The sequence below is a fragment of the Carcharodon carcharias genome, chromosome 11, assembly GCF_017639515.1.
Source record: "Carcharodon carcharias isolate sCarCar2 chromosome 11, sCarCar2.pri, whole genome shotgun sequence".
Taxonomy (NCBI): domain Eukaryota; kingdom Metazoa; phylum Chordata; class Chondrichthyes; order Lamniformes; family Lamnidae; genus Carcharodon; species Carcharodon carcharias.
In genome coordinates, this window is record NC_054477.1 from 42,511,124 (window position 1) to 42,536,353 (window position 25,230).

Sequence of the window (25,230 nt, forward strand, 5' to 3'; positions counted from 1 at the left end):
GGCTTGGCATATCCTCCACTCTACCATTACCACCAAGCCAGGGGATCAGCCCTGGTTCAATGAAGAGTGCAGGAGGGCATGCCAGGAGCAGCGCCAGGCATACCTAAAAATGAAGTGTCAACCTGGTGAAGCTACAACTCAGGACCACTTGCTTGCCAAACAGCGGAAGAGGTAAGCAATACTACAACCAATGGATGAGATCTAATTTCTGCAGTTCTGCCACATCCAGCCAAGAATGCTGGTGGACAATTAAACAGCTAACAAGAGGAGGCAGGTCCACAAATATCCCCATCCTCAATGATGGGGGAGCCCAGCACATCAGTGCAAAAGACAAAGCATTTGCAACAATCTTCAACTAGAAGTGTTGATTGGATGATTCACCTGCTCGTGAGGTCCCCAGCATCACAGATGCCAGTCTTCAGCCAATTCAATTCGCTCCACGTGATATCAAGAAATGGCTAAAGGCACTGGATACTGCAAAGTCTATGGGTTGAAAACATTCTGGCAATAATACTAAAGACTTGTGCTCCAGAACTTGTCATGCCCCTAGCCAAGCTGTTCCAGTACAGCTACAACACTGGCTTCTACCCTGCAATGTGGAAAATTGCCCAGATATGTCCTGTCCACAAAAGTCAGGACAAATCCAATCTGGACAGTTACTGCTCTATCAGTCTACTCTCGCTCATCATAAAGTGATGGAAGGGATAATGAATAGTGCTATCAAGTGGCACTTGCTTAGCAAGCACTTGCTCACTGATGCTCAGTTTGGATTCTGCTGGGGACACTCAGCTCCTGACCTCATTACAGTCTTGGTTCAAACATGGACAAAAGAGCTGAACTCTCAAGGTAAGGTGAGAGTGACTGCTTTTGACATCAAGGGCAGCATTTGACTGAGTTGGCACCAAGGAGCCCTTGCAAAACTGGATTCAATGGGAATCAGGGGAGAAATTCTCTGCTGGTTGGAGTCGTATCTAGCACAAAGGAATGCACTATAAGTTTGGATGTGCGCCCACCATCAATTAACAGGCCAGTTAAGGCCCTTGAGGCAGCAATTGATCTCAATTTTTCATAGCCCGTGCAATCTTCAGGACATTGCATGGGCACAACAGGCAGGCGGGTAGGAGACATTTGTATAAACCTCATCCACGGGCGGAATAAGAGGGGTCAGTAGGGTCATGAATGTGATGTTTGAGATATTTAAGTGTGAAAGTAACTTTTACTTGCCTGAGTGAGCAGGAAGACTTCAAAACTCATACCAGCTGCTAGGACAGGAGAAAAGGCTTTGGTCAGGACTCGACAGCAGAAATCATTTCTGGGACCTGCAGCTTTATGGAAGCCTTCCCTTAGCCTGGGAATGGGAGTTGAGCTCTCTGCTGGAGGCACCTCCTCTGAGGAGGAAGGGAGTGCCAGAAGGGGGAGGAGGCCAGGAGTGCACATTCAGCGTCCAGGGGAGCCACCTTTGGGAGGAGAGGTATAGGCACAAGGAGTCCAGGGCCAACAGGAAGTGCAAGGCAAACGGGACCGCAGAAGATGCCAATATCCTGCTGCCAGGGTTTACAGGTGGCGAAGCAGCTACCTCAGTATGCCTGAAGTCCAGTGCTGAAGGACTCTGTCTTTCAAGGGAGACAGTCACCTCCATCTGTCAGATGATAGGCCCTAAGATCTCCGCTAACTGTGTGGGTGGACTCCCCATGCCAGTGGTTCTGAAGGTTACAGCTGCCCTCAACTTCTATGCATCTGGCTCTTTCCAGGGGTCGGTGGTGATCTTTGTAGTGTCTCCCAATCAGCTGTCCGCACTTGTGTCAAGCAGGTGACAGACACTCTATTCAGACGTGCAATGACTTTCATCCACTACCCCTGGGATGAGGCCAGCCAGACAGAGCAAGCCAGATGCTTCGTGGCCATTGCTGGCTTCCCCAGATCCACTGTACACATGTGGCCATCAAGGTGCCAGGAGGTGAGTCTTGTGCCTTTGTCAATAGGAAGGGCTTCCACTCCATGAACTTACGGATAGTGTGTGATCACAGGGTGCAGATTCTACAAGTGTATGCAAGGTACCCAGGCAGCTCCCACAATGCCTACGTCCTCAGACACTCCCAGGTGCCGAGGCTCTTCAGTGCTCCAGCCTGGCTTGATGGATGGCTGCTGGGTGACAAGGGCTATCCCCTTAGAAGGTGGCTCGTGACACCTCTCCACCATCCAAGAACAGAGGCTCAGCAGCAGTACAATAGGACCCTCGGCACCACAAGGGCTGTGGTGGAGAGAACCATCGGTCTTCTCAAAATGCGCTTCCGATGCCTGGACCGCTCAGGGGCTGCGTTCCAGTACACCCCCAGATCATGTGTCGCTGATAGTGGTTGCATGCTGCGCTCTCCACAATCTTGCGCTGGAAAGGGGGGACTCAGTGGACGAGGAAGACATAGATACAGTATCTGTGGCCGCACACGATGAATCCAGCAGTGAATCCGATGATGAGCATGCACAGGAGAACGCTGAGGGGGTAAAGGCTGACCCGGGCATACTCCGGGGAGGCAGGGACACGCAAGCAGCTTTAATCCAATGAACCTGCAGCTAGCACGCCATAGATAGACCTTCAACACACGCCAGGGCTGCAGGCTCCACACTCGATACCTGAGTGCTAAATCTGCCTGGATAGGAACATTAACTGAGGCCCTTGTCAGTAAAGGTCAATGTCAAACAACTGACTCATAACATCATGGTTTCCCATACACCTGCAGAAGTAAGGGATCAGCCTGAGATATGGCAACATGTCAAACTTTATTGAGTAAACAAAAGTAAATTCATAAAGCAAAACAAAAATGGTGTTGCACATCACACCAAGTCTTCGACTAAGCACTATGGGCCAACATAAAAGCACCAGTGAGAAACCCATGGTGTGCCTAAGGTGCCTTAAATTTACACTGATGGGTGATATGTTTAGGTGCTGAAGCCTTGCTGGCACTGGCATCTGAGACAGCCTGCTCACTGTGCTGTCCTGTTGGCCTTGATGACCTTGGCAGACGTCCTCTCGCCTGCAGAGCATTTGATGGCCTTGCCTGGAAGGGAGCGGCCAGTTCCACAGCTGGCATCTCCCCAGTCGCTGCAGCCTCTTTGGATGCCATGGTCACTGGCAGAGGAGCTGCTGCCCTCATCAGGAGTGCCCTGGGGAGCCCGCAGAGATGATAGGCAGCTGCTGCGCTGACGTGAGGTCGCTTCGGACCTCCCTGCACACCATAGATGGATGGGCACTGAGCTAGGATACTTACTGCCCAGACCATCTCCCACACTGGCATTGACCAGCTGTGGCCAATGCTGCTGTGAAGGCTTGCTGGTCCGAACGTAACCCCAGGAGAACCTGGTTGTTCTCCTGGAGGAGCCTCTCCACGAGAGTCGCCACTCTCTCCATGGGGGAAGCATGGTGCTCAGCTATAAGGCTCATTGCATCGGTGCTGCTCCGCATGGACTCCTTCAGCACGGGCACCATGCCACGCATTGCCTCATGTATCTCTGCCAGATCGTCCCACATACCCTGCTGCAATTCCAGCGACTGCTGCCTCATAGACGATTCCAGAGGCACATCATCAGCCACCAACCGAGCAAGTACCAGGTCCCCAGCAGTCCTCCGACTGCCGGCGCCCTGGGCACTCTCTGTCTCTGCCCGCACCTCAAGCGAGTGTGAAGTGCCCTCACCGCCGTGCCCCGGGACACTAGCTGAAGATCTGATTCCCACCCAGATGCTAGTATCTGCACTGGTGCCTGCCTGGCTGAGGTGGTGTGATGCTGGAGAGTGTATTTGCTCAGGGGCTTCAGGGGTGAGAGGTGGGCCCTCTGTCTCCTCCTCCCAGTCCTGCTCCGGTGATGCTGAAAGGAAGAAAAAGGGCATTTGATTAGTTACAGTGCAGACAATGTCAACTTGCATGTCGCTCCCTTGGATCATTACGCGCTCATTCTTCCATAATCAAGGGAAAGACCATAATGCTAACTTCAATCACAGAGCATTCAGCAGTGCAATGGCTGCTGGGACACACATGGTGACCTGAGTGCTTGCCAAACATACCTCCCCGTGGCACCCCAGCCTCACCACCACTGGTGTACCTGGGGGCATAGCACCTCTCAAGGTCCATGGCCTGCTGCTCGAAAGCCGTAAGGATGGCTAACTGGCCCTGCCCTCCGCCAGTCCGCATCCATCCTGTGGAATTGTGCACAGTCTTTTCCTGAAAAGGAGAGAGGAGCATTGATTAGTCCAGCCTGTGCCTGAATTTCCATCGCATCCCTGCCAACTCAGCCAGAGTGGGACATTGCAGGACACCCGTTCTTTGTCACCCCGCAGCTGCCGCACACTCACACAAAGAAGCCAGGGCTGACCCCCCACCCATCGCCCTCCTTCACATGTGGCAACACAAGGTGTTACTTTGCTAAGCAAGGAGGCACAAGCATGTGGAGCGCAAAGAGCAGCAGATGGATTGGTGCCCCGCTAACTGGAAGCTCCCCTCCCAACATGTTAGCACCCTGACTTTGACATGCTTCCCAGTTCCAGCTCTCTGCCTAGGTGCAGGCCCTTGACTTTTAAACCCATTCTATACTCTGGGTGTCAGTGTCACACATGCTGCGGACGCAGAACCCATCCTAGCTCAACCCTCTCAGGGTGAACTGGGCATGGGCAATCTCTGCTATCACACCCAGCGAGGGATCCATGCCATGAGGGATTCAATGATGTTACTGTACTCAGAGTTGCTGGGTGTGTTTGGGGGAGGGGGAGGTTTGTGGGAAAGGGTGACGGCTGCATTAAGTGACTTGAGGCAACATGGTTCTCAACCTTCTTGAGGGCAGGAGATCATTGAACCTTTCGCGGCACTGGAGCCATGTGTGCCGCACCACATCATGGGAGCTGACACTCTCTCGGCCACCTCCTCCCACGCACATTTGGTCAGGCGGAGGGGCTTCCGCCTCCCGTCCCTCAGAAGAAGGTCCTCCCGCCGCGTAGCCACATCCTCCAGGAGGGCAACTAGGCACTCATCGGAGAAACGAGGGGCACACTGCCCCGCTGGCCAATCCTCCAGCCTGGCCTGCCCTGATAGCCTACCCTCCAGCCTGGCCTACCCCGATAGCCTACCCTCCAGCCTGGCCTACCCCGATAGCCTACCCTCCAGCCTGGCCTGCCCTGATAGCCTACCCTCCAGCCTGGCCTACCCCGATAGCCTACCCTCCAGCCTGGCCTGCCCTGATAGCCTACCCTCCAGCCTGGCCTACCCCGATGGCCTACCCTCTGGACTTGCGTCACCAACATTGCCCCTCTGCAGAGCCCTTCTCCCAGCCATTGTGAGCAGCCTAGGCCTTCCTTTATACAGGCCACCATGTCGCCATTGGACTCGGTGGGCTGAGCGCGCCCGCCGCCGCCCGCCCACTCCCGCTCTGCACAGGAGTCGTGAAGTATAATTGGCCCACCTGTGTAAAATGGCGGCGTGGACCCATCATAGGCAGCAATTGGGTCCTCGCCAACCTGCGCCCGCTCTCGACCGGCCCGCCCAACATGGGGAAAATTCTCCCCTAGGTAAATCACATGGATTCCAGTGCAAGCAAATGTGTATCCAACAGGCTTTTCATGTTCTATATTTATTGAAAGAGCGACAGGGGGAGTTATTAGAATTGAAGAAAATTCCATATTCTAACCACCTCTGTGCACAGAAACCCTTATCAAAAATGAATTTAATTATTTGTATGATTACACTGACAGAAGCAGCACTTTTATCACACAAGATTCAACAAACTAAGTCACTCCTACTTTATAGTTTTTTTCCTGCCTCTTATTTTCCCATGCTTCCTATTGGTGTTCCTTGTGTTTTTTTGGGTGCACGTAAGATATGAGGGGCAGCAAGACCACCACCTTCTGGCCCACCCCTGAGTTGACCCCCATAATACGGTAGGTGGGCAGGTGCCGAAATTGGCAGCCTATCTGCCATTTTTAAATAAATACCCAGAACGCAAGAACAGTAAAAACTGGGAAATAAGAATCCTGGTCCGAACTTATATACCTTAAAATGGAACACCAATAAAAACTGGAAAATAAGAGACAAAAACAAAATACCTGGAAAAACTCAGCAGGTCTCACAGCATCTGCGGAGAGGAACACAGTTAACATTTCGAGTCCGTATGACTCTTCAACAGAAGTAAGGAAAAATAGAAGAAAGGTGAAATATAAGCTGGTTTAAGGTGGGGGGGGGGGGGTGCGGGTGGGACAGTTGGAGCTGGATAGAGGGCCAGTGATGAGTGGAGATAGCCAAAAGATGTCATAGACAAAAGGAGAAAGAGGTGTTGACTGTGATGATATTAGCTAAGAAATGTGCTAATGGTGACATTAAGGGTCGAAAGCAGGACGAGCAAGGTACAGATAGCCCTAGTGGAGTGGGGTGGGGGGAAGGGATCGAAATAGGCTAAAAGGCAGAGATAAAACAATGGATGGAAATACATTTAAAAATAATGGAAATGGGTGGGAAAAGAAAAATATATGTAAATTATTGGAAAAAGGGAAAAAGGGAAAAATTATTGAAAAAAAAGTTATCAGAAAGGGGGTGGGGATGGAGGAGAGATGATCTAAAGTTGTTGAACTCAATATTCAGTCTGGAAGGCTGTAAAGTGCCTAGTCGGAAGATGAGGTGCTGTTCCTCCAGTTTGCAGAGTACTGATCTAAACTGTTTTTTTTCTGGGTAACAGTCAATTGAGCTTGCCACCAAGCCATTTGTCCCAAATATTGCACTGCCCGTGCCATAACATGGTTGGCGTGGGCAGGCAGGTGGAAGTGGGTAGGTCATTTTTTAAATACAAGCGGTTAAAAGAGAGGGGAGGAATGGCTTTGGGAGGGGTCCCTTGTGAAAATTCGGGGCACCCCCCAAGATGTTACTCTCCCTTTCTTCCTCCCTGTCTGGGGCCTGAATATCCGCCTGCCCACCCCCCTCCCCCTTCCCTAGGCTGTCTAATTGCTCCCCACCCTGGTTCTCGAATCCATCAAAGTTCTGCGCAGGCCTGCTTGCAGTTCCAACAGTGCCCACTACTAGTTTCTGGCACTGCTGGGACTGCTAGGGTGGGACTTCCTCCCACTCAGGGGTGGAAGTTGCACTCTCAGCCTGTTTAGTCTGCTAGCAGCATGCCATGGCTGTGGGGCCGGCTTCTTTGAGGTGCATCAGATGCCGGTCAACTCTTACAACGGGCTGAGGAGGCTGGCAGGCTATGTGCCCCATGTGAAATCCAGCCCTATGTTTCACCTTTACTCAGCCTGGCTTTGGCTGCCCCTGCTTACACATGGGTACATAAATTGATACAATGCAGCCATTCATGTTGTCTTGACAGGGTGCTTTACTATGCTTCCACAACCACCCCCCCCCCCATCGCTTTCTATCTCTGTCCCTCTCTCTGCTTCTCCTTGTCTAGGGCACTCACTAAAAAGCTACCAAACCACCAGCCCTATTATAATTGCACCACCAATGAAACTTCCAACTGTCGTTGTGTCCAAATCTCTGGGAAAATGTCATTTAAATAATTTGGGCAGGTGCTTGAGTCTGTAGCATCAAAGCAAGAGCGCAGGCCCTGTAGAGGCAGCATACTGCTCAGTTAGGACTTGGAAGTGGAGTTGGGGAAGCTGCTGGAGAGGTGTCAGGCTGACCTGTAGCTAATATAGGCAAAGATGTTTAATGCTTCTTTTAATGAGAAGTTTATTTTTAACTGAACTTCTACTAATTAAGTTCCACTTAAACTCTCCTGCTCCAGTGTGAGTCCTGTCACTAGGTCATCATCACAGAAGTGACTGTTTTGAGCAGTTGCATAATGCAGTTCTGAGCAAGGTTAATAAATGGAGCCCTGCACTGTGCTGGGGCAGATTTTCACCTCTGTGCTTGCGTGTGAAACTGACGCCACGCCATGCTCCACTGAAATTAATGAATATTGAAAATTAGTTAGTTTCTATGAGGAACCATATTGCCAGGTGGCAAGTTGAGAATCTACCCCTCTACCTGGGGGGGACAAACTGATATTACCCATGTGGAAATGCACCTCCTTTAGCCAATGGTAATTGGCTGTGGTCATGACTTAACTTTCAAAATTATCCTGATCAATTGAGCTAAATAAAGGGAGGAGAAAAGAGAACTAGGATCATTGAATGTCACAACACAGAAACGGAAGGCAAATGTTATGCACCCCTGCTGGCAGGTTTTCAGGTGGGTGATTCGTAAAATTCCCCTCCCACCCTTCCCTGACCTGTCCGCAATTTTACAGGTGGCGGGTGAGGCCTGGGCACCCAAGTGATGGACAGCCACACTGTCAGAGATGCTGACTGATGGATGAAATGTTAAACAGATGTTTAACAGTTAAAAAGAGCCTTAATTCTTGGACGGATGTCAAAGATTTGAAAAAGAGTAGGGCAGTTTTCTCTGGTGCCCTGGCTAATGTTTATCACTCAACCAACATTTCAAATACGGATTATTTGATCATTACCTCATTGCTCATTGACTGCCATATTTCCTACATTACAGCAGGGACTACACTTCAAAGGTACTTTATTTGGCTGTAAGCACTTTGGGACATTCTGAGGTTGTGAAAGGTGCTATACAAATGCAAGTTCTTTCAGTCTTTCTTTGATCTGGTGATATGGAGAGTTTTGAAATCTAGTGGGTTCAGATTTTCTTGCAGGTGAACTATTTTGCATCAAATTTGATTTATTTTCTGGTTGCAAAGATTTAATAATGGTTATAGTTCATTTTAAAATATAAATGAAACTTAAGTCAGAACTTCTAAAAATATCATAAATTGGGGAAAAAAATGTTACCTTTCAGCACATCCATGAGAAATCTCTTTAAAGGATACATATTATAAACATCCTCAGTCTTCGTACTGCTGCTGCTGTCATCCCAGCCATTTTCTACAATGAATATCTTTGAATTGTTGTATTCTGAATGAATCCAATAGAGAAGCTGTCTCAGAAGGTATTTTTTTGTTTGGTTAAATAACAGATTTGAGTCCAAAAGTCGAAAACTCAGTGGGCCAAAAGAAAGTGCAAAAAAGTCAGCTGTCTTCTTGATTTCCAATTTCTCTGCATCGTTAAAAACTGGCAGCAAAGATTTGAGGTTATCCTTCATACATGCTGGATAGTCGCCATCTATGAATATTGGTTTAGCAAACCAGCCTAATACAGAGTTGATGGAGCAGTGGCAAAGCTGCACAGCTTCAGGGTTAATGTCCCCATTCTTTGGCCCAACCCAATGAGAAGCCAAAGCAATTGACACATGTCCTTGCTGAGATTCACGAAAATGGTCATTGTAGATATGCCAAGTCTTGGAGTGTGCCTGGTAATCAACATATTAAATACAAGGTTAATTATATCATAATAACTTCAACCTAACCATGGTCAAGGACACGGTTAGTGTGTTACGCATGCTATGCTTTAAGCTAAAATCTTAGTAATTCCATTCATTCCATTTTTCTATATTTGAACTTATTCCTGTTTCATCAGGTCTCCCATGATCTCCCCGAGACGTAAAATAGAAGGAAACCAGTTAGTTCCAATGTGCTAAAGATGCGGACATCAGGAGTTGGCTCTGATTTTCCTTCCCTGTGCAGAATCAGGACTGTGCTCAGTGTTTCTTGTGGGTGACACAAGGCACTAAATATATCACCAACTAGAAGTGCACAAATGTAGGTTCTACCTCACTGTGCCACAGTGTGTTGTGTTACAGTCCAGTTAGGGACCAGTAACTTTTTGTTTAAAGTAGACAAAGTTTGAAATGCACGTTACCCACTGGGGGATTAAAGCCTCAAGATTCCATGATTTTAAACTATCAAATTAAATTTTACTAAAGAAAGTCAGAAAAGTAAAACAATTACAATATCTATATTATTCTCTAACATTCAGATACAATGTGAGGTGAAAATGAATTAATAGGCAAACTGTTGTCAAACACATCACACTGCACATTAAATAGCAGGTGCGACCAAGACAGATCCTACAGATTTCTCAGCAACCCACCCAAATGTCAGTGACCGCTGTGAGTCATAAAATCTTGTTAAAACTTTGGCTCCCTCATGAGGGGTTTCAACTCTTCACTTACAAAGATTTAGGCTGGAATTTTCTGCCCCTGTTGGCGTCGGGCATCATGGTGGGCATAAGTGGACAATATGGCGAGAAGGCCAAAAATTGGTTTTACACTGTCGTGAAACCAGTTTGAGATCGTCTGCTCCATTGTCAATGGCGTGCTGCCCTAGCCGCTGGTCAACATCGGGAACCTAATTTCAATGCATTTGCATCTCATCATCTTGCCTGCCCACTGGAATCATCCCCCAACACTGGATCATCCGGGCACGACAGTATGTTTCACAAAAGCATTTAAAAGGCATGCACCTGGCAAGCTGAACTTCGAGGGGAATTTGGAGTTGAGTGCACACAAACATTGTATAGCGCTCGTGAGGGTCACCCGTTCGGCTTCAAGGAAGCCATGCCACACATTCAGGTGAGGGCATAGGCAAGTCACTTTTTCCTGGCAAAGGCTGTACTGCAGTTGGGGCAAGGGGGGGTTGTGGGGGCAAGGCAGCATGGTCTGATGGTAGTGCACAAGCGGGTGGGGGGAGGGAAGCAACTATGCATTAAGGAAACCATGTATAAGTGAGCATTGCTCTGCAGCTGAGACAGTTCAGGTGCTGCTATATTGACCTGCTTGGAGACAGGCCTCCAGGTTATCTGCCCACTCAAGCAATGTAAAAACATTGAAATTGCCAGAAAATGCTCCTGAACTTTTCACCCCTCGGGCACAGACTGCAAACTAATGAGCATTTTAGTGGACTGCAGAGCAATTGGATGACTGAGCAAGATGTACAATCTCCTTGAGAAAGCTGGCCATGGAGCAGTCACTGGTGAAAGCGCTCGCAGCCCCTTGCAATGTTTTGATTCAGATTTGGACCAGTCTGCCCCATGGTTCAGGCTAACAGTGCAGCCTTGCTGTGTGGGTTAGGAGAACGCCTGCACCTGAGGTGAGAGCACAGCATGGAATCCAGTGGGCAAAGCTGCCGCCAAATGATCAGGTGGGGCGGGGCGGAGGTGGGTGGGATTTCAGGCAGCCATGCAGCGCACTAAATCCTGGCCACCCAAGTGGTGGCCAGCACTCTCTGGGATACATTAAGGAGCCTTCAGTCTTAACCAAGAGATCTTCTTAGCACACCCATGCTAACCCACGCGTCTCTCCTTCATCCTGCAGGAGGAGCACAGCAGGAGCATGGAGCCTGGTGAGCTAGCTGTGTGCTACATGGAGTGGGCTGAAGGAAAAGAGAGTGACGGAGGCGCCTGGCTGGACAGAGGGAGCAGCAGCACCCTCATGAAGAAGGGGTGGCTGGGGCTTCTGCGGATGCCGCTGAAGCGCCACACTGAGTCATCATGGGCCAGCGCCTAGCTAAACCCAGGGTCAACAGATGGTGCTTGTCCTTCCTGCAGATGATCAAGAACCAGTGTCACTAATGACTGCGCATGTCCAGGGAACTGGTCAGTTACAGATGCCACCTGTTGCAGGATTGGGCGCCACAGGGACCTGGAGGGCATCCACTGCCAGTGGCTGTGAAAGTGACCACGGCGCTCATTTTTTATGCCGGTGGCTACTTCCAGGGCTCCACAGGTGACCTCTGTGGGATATCACAACCCTCCACACACATGCTTCCAGGAGGTCATGGATGCCATATTCAAGGAGGCACCCATCTTTGTGCATTTCGACTGGGATCAGGCAAACCAGGAAGCAAGAGCACTGGGATTTGCACAGATCTCTGGTTTTCCACAAGTGCAGGGTGCCATCAACTGCACTCGCGTGGCGCTTAGATCTCCATGGCAACAAGCAGTTAACTGCATCAACCACAAGGGCTTCCACTCATTGAATGTTCAGCTGGTCAGCCACCACAGCAAACACTTCCTGCAGGTCTGTGCACGGTTCCTAGTGAGTGTGCATGACTCCGACATTTTCAATAGGTCTAGGATCCCTGACATCTTCCAGAGTTCACAGAGGCTGCAAGGATGGCTCCTTGGCGATGAGGGCTACCCGCAGAGGATGTGGTTGATGACAGCAGAGAGAAGGTACAATGAGGCTCATGCTGCAACTCACAGTTTGGTGGACCAAACAATTTGGATGTTTAAGATGAGGTTCCGGTGCCTGGACTGATCTTGTGGAGCCCTGCAATACAGTCCACAAAGGGTGTCACGCATCGTCATTTCCTGCTGTGCCCTTTACAACCTGGCACTGCAATGGGGGGAAGGAGCTGCCTGAGGAGGTCTCCTCCAATGAGGAGGACGTTGCGCGGATGAGGATGACGAGGTCCTCGAAGGTGAGGATGACGGTGATGAGGTCATTGCATTGTCCATACGAGACAGGCACACTCAGGAGGCCCTCATAGCCGCTAGATTAATGGAGGATGATGATGGCATGCAGTGGAGACACTCCATAGATCCTCACATAGCTTTTGTGAATGTCTGATTCCTGTCTGGATGATGGCAGCTCAATTGTGTTCTGTGAACAGGATCATATCATGGAGATGCAGGAGGGAAGCTTCTCCTGATCCTATGGCATCCTTTGATCCTCTGTGAGCTAAACCTTTCAGGGTCACACTGTCACCAGACACAATGCTGATGAGATGGGTGGCCAGCCGCAACTCAAAGGTGCTGAGAGCACACAGAGAGAATGAGGGAACTCTTGTGACACTGGCCCAGGACATTCTGGCAGCAATGACAAGCACCATCGGGATGCAAGCATGACTGATGGATCCAGTAATTGTGGAGGCACACCATCAGTGTACTTGGAATGTTGCACAAAGTACAGGGGTGAGGCACTGGACTGATACACCTGCCTTTATCTTGTGCAGGAACCAAGCTTTCACTTCAGACTGACATGGACACTGCTCATCATAACAAGGAGCCATAGACAGGCTGACATTGTTGGGAGTTTATAATATAGGTCATTATGTACAAGTGATTAACACCCATGCCCATGCGGTGAAACTATATTTTCTTAACCTTCCTAACCCTGCCGCTACTTCTTGGTGCTCCCCGAAATCCACAGTAGAGGCGGAGGCAGCCTGCTGACTGCTACATCCTGTCTGTGATGACCCTGGTGGGCATCCTCTGGAGAGTCGAGACCAGGAGGGTCCGGCCTGCTTTCTGGGTCCTGTTTTGTGGCAGTGGCACCCTCTTTGGCCTGTGGAGCTGGACCTCCTGGGGTCACAGGGAGAGGAGTTTCGGATAGGCCGGACACTCCTGGAGTCACCTGGGCGGATGGCCCCGGGGTGTGCACCTGCTGATCCTCCTCCCTTTATGTGCCTGAGAGCCCCCGACTGACTCTGTGAGGAGAAGGGGTAGCTGGAGTGAGACCAAACTGCCCCGCACCCCTCTCACATTGATACTGTTGGAGACCAACTATGGTGTCAGCGATGGAGTTCAGCCCGCGCAGCAGTGCAGGACTGATGTCCTGGACCAAGGTCTCCATGGCAGCCGCCATCCTACCAATGTTGACCTCGGTGCATTGGCATGCTGGCACTATCACCTTAGACTGAAGGCGTACGGACTTTTCCATTGTGCCTTGCAGTCTGAGGAGTGCAGTGGACATCCCTTCCTGATGTTCCCTAGCTTGCTTTTGCAGCTACTGCAACTGAGACATGACCGAGTCCAGAGGCTCCTCATCTCACTCAAACTCAGCAGATTTCTGGCCTCCAGCAGTCCTACAAGGCCTGGAAACCTGGGAAGTCCCTGCTGCCACCTGCTGCGGATCAGACAGTGTGATATGCTCACCAGATTTAGACCCTGAAGCTAATCTAGAACTAGGTCCCACAGAGGTGTCTCTGTGCCGGTGGAATGTGTGGGTCAGCAATGTGATGGATCTTCAATGAGGGTGTCATCAGATTCTTCTTCCGAGGTGTCTTTGGGGCTTGAGTCGAGGATCTGGGTTGTGGACCCCCTTGGCTGCTTCCCAGATGTGCCTGAGAAGGCAAGAAGAGATAATTAGTGCATGGCAGGGGCATGACTGTCTGATGGATGTTGCACTGCTGGATCCTCACTGGGTTCAGCACCGGCAACATTGCCATTAGTACAGGAACGGTTCAGATTGTCGCCGGCCAGCTGGATGACTCTATTCTCAAAACCTGGTAGGACCTTGATTTCAGGCATTCTGCCACCAGTCTGTGACCTCTTCCTTTTGATGTGTGCCAGCTTGTCTTGAATGAATACAGATGGAGAGAGCGTAAGCAGGACGCATGCCAGGCCAGGTGAGAAGATACCTGGCATGTGTGGATGGTGAGTGATGCCATGAATGGGATGAGGACATGATCCACAGGGCAGATGAAGGTGTGTGTGAGAGAGTGAATGGTGATGTCCCTTGAAGTGGCAGTGAGTGAGATCCCTGTGAATGTGTGATGAGCTTGTGAGTGTGTGAGTTGAGAGTGATGAGAAGAGTGACTTATCCTGATGGAACAGTGGAGTGATTCATCCTCTTTCTGAACTGGGTAGCTGTCCTCTTTTGCAGGGCATTGGCGCTGACCACCGCTGCCACTGCTTCCCATGCTGGATTGGTAGCCTTGCTCGATGGTCTTCGCCCAGAACTGGGGTAGAGGACTTCACAGCAGGCCTCCACTGTGTCCAGTAGGTGCTCGAGGGAGGCGTCGCTAAATGTGGGGGTAGCATGTTTCCTCCCTTTGGCAGCCATGACATTGCAGCAACATCCTATCCCTTGAAGAGTGCTAGCTCTGTTCAGGGCCATTCTTTAAATATGGCACCGGTTTATTGAAGGCCTGAGGTGATCGCAAGGCAGGTGATCATTGGCTGCCCCGCCAATGACCCTGCGTGTTTCCCGGGAATGCAGTATTAATGAGGCGGAAAACGCCAGGAGTAGGATGATATGGCGCGAAAAGCCGCCATTGTGGTCCTTTTTCCCACCCGCTACTGCACTTAGTGCAAATCTGGGATGATTCTACCCTTAGCCTCTGAATTCCATCAAAAGCTGCTTTGTCTCAGCTGCTTCAATGACTGCTGACCCCACGATGGTTCAATTTCTCCTCCTGAGACTGTGGTCCACAGGATTCACAAAGCTGCATTTCCACCTCTAATTACTGACACAATTCCAGCTCTTTCACAAACTGCTAGCCTCACTAAGCTAGCATGCCCCAGGTTTCTCTGAACTCTAGTATCCCAACTGCATCGAGCTATAAGTGGCTCCCAGGACTTCTCTAAGCCCTAACAGCCTGACTCAGAACCAGTGACCTTCTGCCACCTTCTCAGCTCCCCAGGACTTCTCTGTGAGCTGCAAACGAGGTGCAAACAGTAGCCAACAGCTGCACCGATGGCTCCCAGAGCTTCTTCAAGCCCTAACCGCCTGGAGCCTGCTAACAGTAGCACCCTTTTGCTATGTTCTCTTCAGCTGCTGAAGAACACTGCAATAAATTGAAACCAAAAAACCTTATTAAACTCCATCCATTTCCATGACAACATGGCCTTTCAGGGTTCACTGAATGCTTTTAAACTAATTTAACCCTCAACTCCCAAAACAAAACATTTCTCTGGACTGCTCTTCTTTGTAAGTAGTGTAGGCATCACATCTCCAACTCCCTAGCTTAGTAAGCCCACTTGCTGTTTTATGGCTTGATCTCTCCTATTCTGACTTGATTAAACAAACATGGGTAACCTCCTGAACTGCCATTTTCTTTTAGATGTTCTGGCAATCTCTAAAGCCCAGCATTTTAGTTACTTTACCTTCACAAGAACAATCTTTCCAGAACTAAACATTACCTCTAAAATATTAACATGAACCATATTTGTCACAGTTGGAACACTGGCTCTACTACACTGTTGACAAATAATGTTGCAATTTAAGATTAGTCATTAATGTATTCATTACTGGGGTTAAAACAATCATGGTTGTACAGGTCACAAATAACATACTTTGTGATTTAATCTGCCCAATGCATGAATATGCACTTACAGCTTCTTTTTGTCAAACAGATAAGGTTTAATATGAAAAGGTTTGGAGAATGTAGATTCCCTGTCATTCTTTGCAGAAGCGTTCCTACTATTGTGTTCATTTCCAGTAATTGCGGATCACTCAAAGAGGTTGATATAAACATTATTTGTATAACATGAATGCATGAATGTTAAGCATCTCCAGACCTTGTACTGCATCTATTAATGTATATAATATTTGGAAAATATTTTTCTTTTAAAATAGAGTTTTAGTCTGCGGGCATGTCTTAATTGGATTAAAATCAGCTCGTCTGCATGCTTTATATGTACTAGTTTGAGATGTAAACAGAGAGGTAGATTGTATTTACATTTTTTGAATGCAGTATTCAAGAAGTAGGATGAAAACTTAATGCCTTTTTAGCAGCTGCCAAGCAATGTGTTTATATTACTAATAAAATTTGGCACAATGAATGGGGTTTCATTGTTAAAAGGTAAAGTTCAAAGAGACTGGTGAGACAATGAGAATTTGAATTCAATCAGTGGTGGTAGGTATAACTTCAGTAGTTTTCGGGTGTGCAGTAGCAGAGGCAATGTAAGATCAAAAGGCAGCTGCAAGCCTCCAACTGGCTCCACAGTGGAAAGAACCTCATTCTGAATTTGTAAGGTGAAAATGCTTTTCCTGGTGTTTGGTTAAGTCTGTGGGTTGCTGTTGCCTTAATGGAGATTAATTTAGGGATTTGTTAAAAGTTATGATAGTAGTAATTTGTAGCCATGTGTTTATATATATTTTACCTATGTAAATTAATAAAATGTTTCAATTAATTTAATACAAAACCTCAAGTGATGGTCTGATTCCTGAATTTAGAGTTGCATCTCAAACATAACACTTAAAATTATAGGTTATGACAGTTGTTTAAGATTTCCCTCTAGGATTTTTTTAATAACTCCGCTTTACCAACTGCATCGGCCATAACACTGTGTTAAAGGTGCTATATAAATTCAAGTTGGTGTAAGATAATTATGAGAGATAAATTTTTCATATCTTTTGTGGAATATGTCCAAAAGAGTGTAAATAGAATGTCTGAGATTGACTCTCTCCCAGGTAGCAATTAGTGTTATGGCACAGCTGATGGTAAATGCTGAGTTGTTCAAATCCCAAAAGGAAACTTGAAACAACTACCACAACTTGTTTTGTAATTTGTATAAATTTCGAGATGTGTGCCTTGAATTCAATATTAATAAGACCACCAAGTCTGAGAGATTTTTACAAAACTAGATTAAAAATTTATTAATAAGAGAAATGATTTTAAGCACATATTACTGCTATAATAACTTCTAAATCCCTTACATAATCTGTCTCCCAGTTATACTTTTGTTAAGGAAACAGTAAGACACATAGATCAGGATCTTTCCCTGGTCAGGCGGGTTCGGCAAGGGTGGGCAGGAATGGTCGGCAAGCTGGCCGCCGCCTGCGATCGGTGCCAGACCATGATTTCACGCTGGCAGGCCAATTAAGACCTGTCCAGCTTGAAATACATGCTTCAGTGCTTAATGCTGCCTGTGTGGGGGGGCCCAGGAGGGTGAGCCCGTAAGTTCATGCAAGTGCATGCAGGGCTGCCTCAGATAGATGAAGAGTTTTGAAAATTAAAAATAATGATTTTTAAAATGTTAAAAAAATGTCCCCTCATGTGACTCTGTCACATGAGCAAGGGCATGTTAGAAATTAGGATGAATTTTTTTCATTTGTTAAATGACAGATCAAAACCTCATCCAACCCCTGGATGAGGCTTCGCAAAACTTGCAAAGGCCGCTTGGCATTTTCACCTGCCCGTCAACCGTAAGGTTGGACGGGCAGCAAAAAATATAATTCAGTTAGATTGTTAATGGCCTTAATAGACCTTTTAATTGTCAATGGGCATTCTGCCAACTCCAACACGCACCCGCTGACCGAATTATCGTGCGAGTGCGCGATGACATTGGGATGCTCGCCCAACGTCATCATGCATCATTTTACGCTCAATCTGGTTGGGTGCGCACCTGCCCGCTCAGCGAAAAATCCTGCCCATAGATTTTAAAAGACTCAGACAAAGAAACATGATACCCTGAACAATCCAATTCAAAGCGAGTTTCCTTAACTTCGGTTCTTTGTAGACAGCAACTTGAAGCGGAGATGCTGAAGGCTTTTCACACTTGATAGATCTTAAAATGCCTACCCTTACACACAGCCTTTGCTCCTTTATACATTTTTTCTCCTTTGAATGCAAATTCCCATTGTTTCACTATGTTTTTGGACATTACCTTTCTAATAATAAAAATCTGTCATAGTACTAAGTTTTACCAGTAATCTTTGGGGAAAAATAAACACACTGGCCTGCATTTTCCTGTCGGCGATTTTGGGGTGGGGCCCGTTCGCTGACGGGAAAATGAGCCCCCGACATCATCCCGGTCCCTTTAAATTTTTAGGAAGGCGGGTGGACAGCAAAATCAGCTGTCTACCCGCTGACCTGTCAATGGCCAATTAAGGCCATTGACAGGCTAATTAAGATAATTAAAGGCCTACCTGTCTAACCTTAAGGCTGGCGGGCAGGCCAGGAGCCCCAGCAGGCTTCTGATAAAGCATGAAACCTCATCCACTGGCGGGATGAGGTTTCATGTCTGGTTTTTAAAAAGTCTAATAAAGTTTATGTTAATAATTTTTTAATTTTTCTATTTTTTGACTTTTCTTACCTGTCACTAATCTCCCTGAGACAGGGAGCAGTGCCTCAGGGAGCAGTGTGCTCTTTCGTGTGCATTTGCAAAAGAGCGCACTTTGACAGATGGGGAATCCCTCCACTCCCCGCACAGGAAGTGCATAATGCTTCCTGTCAGGCAGGCCGCTGGGCGGGCCTTAATTGGCCCGCCCACTCAAAATGGCGGCGGGCCCCATTTCTGTGGCGGGGGTCGGCTGTCCGCCCGCCGCCGAGCCGGTGGGGCCCACTTGCCATCCAAGGGCAAAATTCTGCTCACTGTTTCTCAACTTCACCTGGCTAGGTGACACATTTCACCCCGCCTTTGAAAACAATCTAACCTGGTTTATTTAAAAATGCAAATGTTCCCTTGATGCCTATGTTTACCTATTAACATTTCAAACTTGCTCATCCTCTACCACATCAAAGCTTTCAGACGAGCTGCTTTTAATCCAATTAAGTCTGTCACACACACACACACACACACACACACACACACACACAAAAACACACACACACACACATAAACACACACACATACAGATACAGATACCAGTATTTTACAATAAATTCCAATAACATTATGAGAATTATTATTTCTTCTTGACAGTTAGTGTGAGGGTCTGAGGGGTACAGTGACCATTTGAAGCTGTCTGGTAGTATTTCATCATGCAAGAAGTGGGTGACTATATTTTAATGAACAGTTTTATGTTGAGTGTTAATACAGAAGCAGTGTCTTTGTTTTTCCATTTTTGAGGAAAATTGTAAACTTTCTAATTATGTAAATGTATTGTTTGTATTAAGTACAGTTCATTGTTAAATAAATTTGTCTGTTGCTTCATCGTCTGAACTACAGACTTATAGAAACTATTTTCTTTCATTTTCCAAAGTCAAGGAGATCAACATGGGAGCATATGATGTGTTGCACATGGTTTAAGAAATACAGTGATGACCTGAGTCTTGTTACATTGATTTAAGTGGGTAAAGACATGTTCTGTTTTGTGGGAAAAACACAAGCTCCACTTACAAGACTGATAGATGAGGATAATCCCCAGGATGATATCCAATTTAAAGATATAACCTCTCAAGGCTGCAATTCTCATGTTAAATCAACCATTCCTCACAATTCAGACTTGTGGCTTTTTTCTCATTGCCTCCAGGGTTTGACTATCTTCCTGTGTCTCAATGACCAGAAATGACACAGTAACTTAGGATGTGGTCCAATAGTTTAGGTAGCATTTCATGTCTTGTTTCCATTTCTATTGGGGTCCTATTTGTTTTATTAATCCACAGTGAAAGAGCGCAGGCCCCGACTCTCCCTCCTACCCCGGCCCTCACAGGTAGCGCTGAGCCTTAATTGGCCTGCCCACACAAAATGGCGGTGCACAGCAGATCGCAGGCAGCGATTAGCTGTGGCCCGCCTGCATCTGCTCCCGCCCAGACCAGCCCACCCAACGGGGAGAAAATTCTCCCCCTGGATAATATCCGGCGTAGGCTGACAAGTAGCATTCATGCCACATAAGTGCCAGGCAATGACCATCTCCAACAAGAGATAACCTAACCATAGCCCCTTGACATTCAATAGCATCACTGAATCCTCCACCATTAACATCATTGATCAGAAACTGAACTGGACTAGCCATATTATCACTATGACTACAAGAGCAAGTCAGATGTTAGGAATTCTGTGGTGAGTAACTCATCTCCTGACTCCCAAAGCCTGTCCACCATCTACAAGGAACAAGTCAGGAGTGTGATGGAATACTCCCCAATAAGCTGGATGAGTGCAGATCCAACAGCACTCGAGAAGCTCTACACCATACACGACAAAGCAGCCCATTTGATTAGCATGCCTTTCACAAACATTCACTCTCTCCACCACCAATGCATTGTGGCATCTTTTTGTACCATCTACAGGAAGCACTGCAGGAACTCACTCAGGCTCCTTAGACAGCACCTTCCAAACCCATGGCTGCTACCACCTAGAAGGACAAGGGCAGCAGATGGATGGGAACACCACCACCTGGAAGTTCCCCTCCAAGTCACTCACCATCTTGACTTGGAAATATATCGCCGTTCCTTCACTGTCGCTGGGTCAAAACCTTGAAACTCCCTCCCTAACTGCACTGTGGGTGTACCTACACCAGATGGACTGCTCACCATCACCTTCTCAAGGGCAATTAGGCATGGGCAATAAATGCTGGCCTAGCCAGTGACACCCCCATCCCGTGAATGAATTTTAAAAAGTGCTTTCTATCCTTAAGGCAACTTCTTATGAATTCATAGATTTTATGTTGAATTTCCACAACTTTAAGCTTAATATATTTTTAAAATTCATTTCATGGGATGTGGGCATCGCTGGCTAGGCCAGCATTTATTGCCCATCCCTAATTGCCTTTGAGAAGGTGGTGGTGAGTTCCCTTTTGAACCGCTGCAGTTCGTGTGGTGTAGGTACACCCATCATGCTGTTAGGGAAGGGAGTTCCAGGATTTTGACCCAGCGACAGTGAAGGAATATCACCTTCATTAACGTTTGCATTTTTCCAATCTTCTTTCTCTACAGATTCTCATGGTTGCTTTCAGTTATTCTCACTTCAGGTACATTTGGAAGGGTAAACAGGTGCAATTAATGTGCTAGTGTCTTTAAGGTAAAGGTTATGTAATTAAATACATAAGCTCAAATCTTGATCATTTACTTATCATAACACAATCAGGACCACAACACCAGATGGCTTTTGATAGTGTTTTTTTTTATTAGTTTAATAAAACTCCAAATTAAACTAATTAAAATAGTTCACACTATGGAAAACACATTCGTTGTAGTGTGGCTGCTGGTTCTTTGAGAAACATAGCCCATCTGTCTACAATCTCTTGACTAAGATGATAACATAATTTTAAAATTTAACCAGCGTAAATATTACTCAATGTTAATGTACATGGATTTAGACAGCACCTTCTAAATCCACGACCACTACCATTTAGAAGGACAAGAGCAGCAAATAGATGGGAAAACCATCATCTGGAAGTTTCCCTCCAAGTCACTTACCATCCTGACTTGGAAATACATCGCCATTCCTTCACTGTCACTCGATCAAAATCCTGGAACTCCCTCCCTAACAGCACTGTGGGTGCACACATGGACAGCAGCGGTTCAAGGAGGCAGCTCACCATCACCTTCTCAAGGGCAACAAGGGCCCAGCCAGCAAAGCCCACATCCAGTGAATGAATTTTTAAAAAATTATACTACATTGCTGAATCACTATAGTCACTGGGTATGCCAGCTTTATTATAAATGCTATATAGCTTCAGTGTACAATAAAGTTGTTTACAAAGCTTCACGTGGCCAAAGTCAAATATCCTGAGCAATTTCATCTCTTACATCTAATGAGCAAAGCATTAAAGTTCTGTATCTCAGTGAATTGCGAGAATATTATTTATATTTAACTTGTTGCATCATTTCCTCTAGTAGATGGGAAGTTCTAGCTTGATCACTGCACAAAATAAAGATTATTATTGACTCACTCATTCATTCATTAACAAAAACTAATTAAACATAATAATTTAAACCATTTCACAGCTGGCTATTTTCAGAATAAACAGATCCAATGACCTCACCATCCAAAAATACACCCCTTTCCTGTGCTATACCTAACATTTGGATTAATACACCAATATTCTAATGTGTAATAGTGATGGACTTTTCTATTATTCCAAGTGGGGATAGTTTGTCACTAATTTTACAGCTTACACCTTTTAGCTATATTTTAATACTTACACTCAATTTCCTTATATTTCCAAACCAACTATATTTTGCATGTTGTGAAGAGTCATACGGACTCAAAACATTAACTCTGTTTCTATCTCCACCGATGCTGAGTTTTTCCAGCACTTTTTGTTTTTATTTCAGATCTTCAGCATTCACAGTATTTTGCTTTTATTTTAGTGTTTATTTGACTGCCACTTCTCTTCCAGGAATGCCTACCTTGAAGAAATTCTGCTCTTTTCTTTGACAGGATTTCCATCTGTTTCTTTCAGTTTGTTCACCTTCATTACTTTCCATTTCCCTCCTGGCGTTTGATAAGGTGTTTATTCGCAGCTACATTTCCTTCCTCAGCAACTGTCTCTGGCTCTGACTTACCCCATGTGGATTCCAATGTATGTTCCACCCTTCATATTTCGAACCTGCCCAGGATTACAGGTATCTTCAATGTTCCTTGGACTGCTGTTCTCACCTCATCCTGAGATCCACACTCAGTGCCATGCACCGCCATATGAATGTACGTGACTTCTCTCCCCAGCAGCACTGATTCACCCTATCCCAAAGCTTCCCCTGCCATCTTTGCCTCTGTGCTTACCTTTTTGGACAGGATTCTTCCCCCTACACAATAGATCCTTTCACCCAGCTCCAGTATTCTCCCTCGATCTGGACTTACCCTCTGGCCTCTTACCTGCTCTTGATCTTTTCATTGAGAACCGTCAGCGTGACATCAGCCATCTTAATTTCTCTGCTCCACTCACTCACTGTAACCTGTCCCACTCTGAACTTGCTGCACTCCTTTCTCTCAGGACCAACCCTGACTTTGTTATCAAAAGTTCCAAAGAAGAGCCATATTGGACTTGAAACGTTAACTCTGTTTCTCTCTCCACAGATGCTGCCAGACCTGCTGAGTTTTTCCAGCATTTTCTGTTTTTATTTCAGGTGCAGGGGTGAAGCCTGAAAAGTGACCCTTCTCAAGCCTCGCATGGGAAAGGGGGGGAACCTCCATCAATAGCCTCCTTTCAATATTGGGTTGAACATCTCTAAGTCTTTCCTCATTATTTTGGTTTTGTTCCCTCAGAAGCACATGACGGGAAGAAGTTCAATCAACAACTCAGAATATATTTCAAAAGAAAAAAAAGAGAAACAAAATTCAAATTCAAGGTTTCAACTGTCATAATAAGTTTTCTTCTAGTTCTTTAAGGAATGATATCTTAAAGACACTAAGGGCCAATTTTATGAAATCATGCAGTATTACCAGTTGGGACCATAATATGGGAGTTTGGGTGCATGTTTTCCATCGAAAAAAATCTGTCCAATAAGAAAAAAACCCAAACCTGGAGGAAAGCCTTCTTTCACATGCAAAATTTTAAATGTGTTCATAAGGAACCGTAAGCAAAAGGGATATCTTCCTCCCTAATTTAAATATCACTAGCATTGTGCTGTTGCTGCGGAACTTTTAAATTGTAAATGAAACTCAAGAAACATCAATACAGAAGATAATTGTGAAGGCCATTGATTCCAAGAGCAGGACAAGAGGTCATATTTCGGAAACTAAGACTGAAAGGGTTATTTGAGGATGGAGAACCTTTGAAACAAATATCCATAAAATTTCAGCAGGTCTAACAGCATCTGTGGGGAGAGAAACAGAGTTAATGTTTTGAGACTGTATGACTCTTCTTCAGCTCAGAAGATCGAATTGTTAACTCTGTTTCTCTCTCCACAGATGCTGTCAGACCTGTTGAGATTTTCCAGCATTTTCTGTTTGTATTTCAGATTTCCAGCATCCGCAGTATTTTGCTTTTTTCAATAAAATTTTGTCTTGCGCTCATCAGGCGAGGAGTTTGGTCTTGTGCATGATTTCAATTTTGGTGTGCCTTCTTCCCAAATCAAATGGGTAGAGGTATTATAATAAAAGCAAAAAACTGCGGATGCTGGAAATCCGAAACAAAAACAAAAATACCTGGAAAATCTCAGCAGGTCTGACAGCATCTGTGGAGAGGAACACAGTTAACGTTTTGAGTTAACTCTTCATCAGAACTAAGGAAAAATAGAAAAGAGTTGAAATATAAGCTGGTTGAAGGGGTTGGGGGGGGTGGGGTGCGTGGGGGGTGGTGGGACAGGTAGAGCTGGATAGAGGGCCAGTGATAGGTGGAGATTGCCAAAAGATGTCATAGAAAAAATGACAAAGGGGTGTTGATGGTGGCGATATTAGCTAAGAAATGTGCTAATGGTGATATTAAGGGTAGAAAGCAGGATGAGCAAGGGACAGATAGCCCTAGTGGGGGTGGGGTGGGGGGAAGGGATCAAAAGGTAGAGATAAAACATTGTATGGAAATACATTTAAAAATAACGGAAATAGGTGGAAAAAGAAAAATATATATAAATTATTGGAAAAAGGTGGATCGGAAAAAGAGTGGGGATGGAGGAGCGAGTTCATGATCTAAAGTTGTTGAACTCAATATTCAGTCCAGAAGGCTGTAAAGTACCTAGTCAGATGGTGAGGTGCTGTTCCTCCAGTTTGCATTGAACTTCACTGGAACATTGTAGCAGGCCAAGGATGGATATGTGGGCATGAGAGCAGCGTGGTGTGTTGAAATGGCAAGGGACAGGGTGGTCTGGGTCATGCTTGCGAATAGACCTAAGGTGCTCCGCAAAGCGGTCACCCTATCTGTGTTTGGTCTCTCCAATGTAAAGGAAACCGCATTGGGAGCAGTGAATGCAGTAGACTAAATTGAGGGAAGTGCAAGTGAAATGCTGCTTCACTTGAAAGGAGTGTTTAGACCCTTG

The 25,230-nt window shown here is 46.4% G+C and overlaps 1 protein-coding gene across 1 annotated transcript in view; it reads right to left on the bottom strand.

Moving 5' to 3' along the window:
* Positions 1-25,230, bottom strand: part of kl (klotho) — a 123,642-nt gene that overhangs the window by 63,302 nt on the left and 35,110 nt on the right. The window contains exon 2 of the mRNA XM_041198671.1: positions 8,816-9,332. Coding sequence (XP_041054605.1) covers positions 8,816-9,332 — 517 coding nt within the window. The remainder of the gene's footprint in view (positions 1-8,815; positions 9,333-25,230) is intronic.